Source organism: Penaeus monodon, chromosome 24, assembly GCF_015228065.2.
Source record: "Penaeus monodon isolate SGIC_2016 chromosome 24, NSTDA_Pmon_1, whole genome shotgun sequence".
Taxonomy (NCBI): domain Eukaryota; kingdom Metazoa; phylum Arthropoda; class Malacostraca; order Decapoda; family Penaeidae; genus Penaeus; species Penaeus monodon.
In genome coordinates this window covers 35,881,012-35,881,215 of record NC_051409.1, presented here as the reverse complement: position 1 = coordinate 35,881,215, position 204 = coordinate 35,881,012, and the positions used below count along the sequence as shown (strand labels likewise).

General features: G+C 52.0%; 1 protein-coding gene across 1 annotated transcript in view; it reads left to right on the top strand.

The window, feature by feature from the left end:
* The window catches only part of LOC119588748, a 12,272-nt gene that overhangs the window by 9,940 nt on the left and 2,128 nt on the right, over positions 1–204 (top strand). The window contains exon 8 of the mRNA XM_037937387.1: positions 4–161. Coding sequence (XP_037793315.1) covers positions 4–161 — 158 coding nt within the window. The remainder of the gene's footprint in view (positions 1–3; positions 162–204) is intronic.

Sequence of the window (204 nt, the reverse complement as noted above, 5' to 3'; positions counted from 1 at the left end):
AAGGTGAAATCCCGCGTGATCAACGAGAACGCAGGCCAGACCTTCGACGTCCTTGTGGAGGATTTCAACCGAGATGGAGTTCTGGAGTTCCTGGCAACCGAGTTCAGGACTGACCTCGGGATTGGTCAGGTCACCGTATATCAGTTCCCGGAAGATTTCAGGTAAAGAGAGGTCAAAAAGTTGGGGCTGAACTGGAAGGGGAAA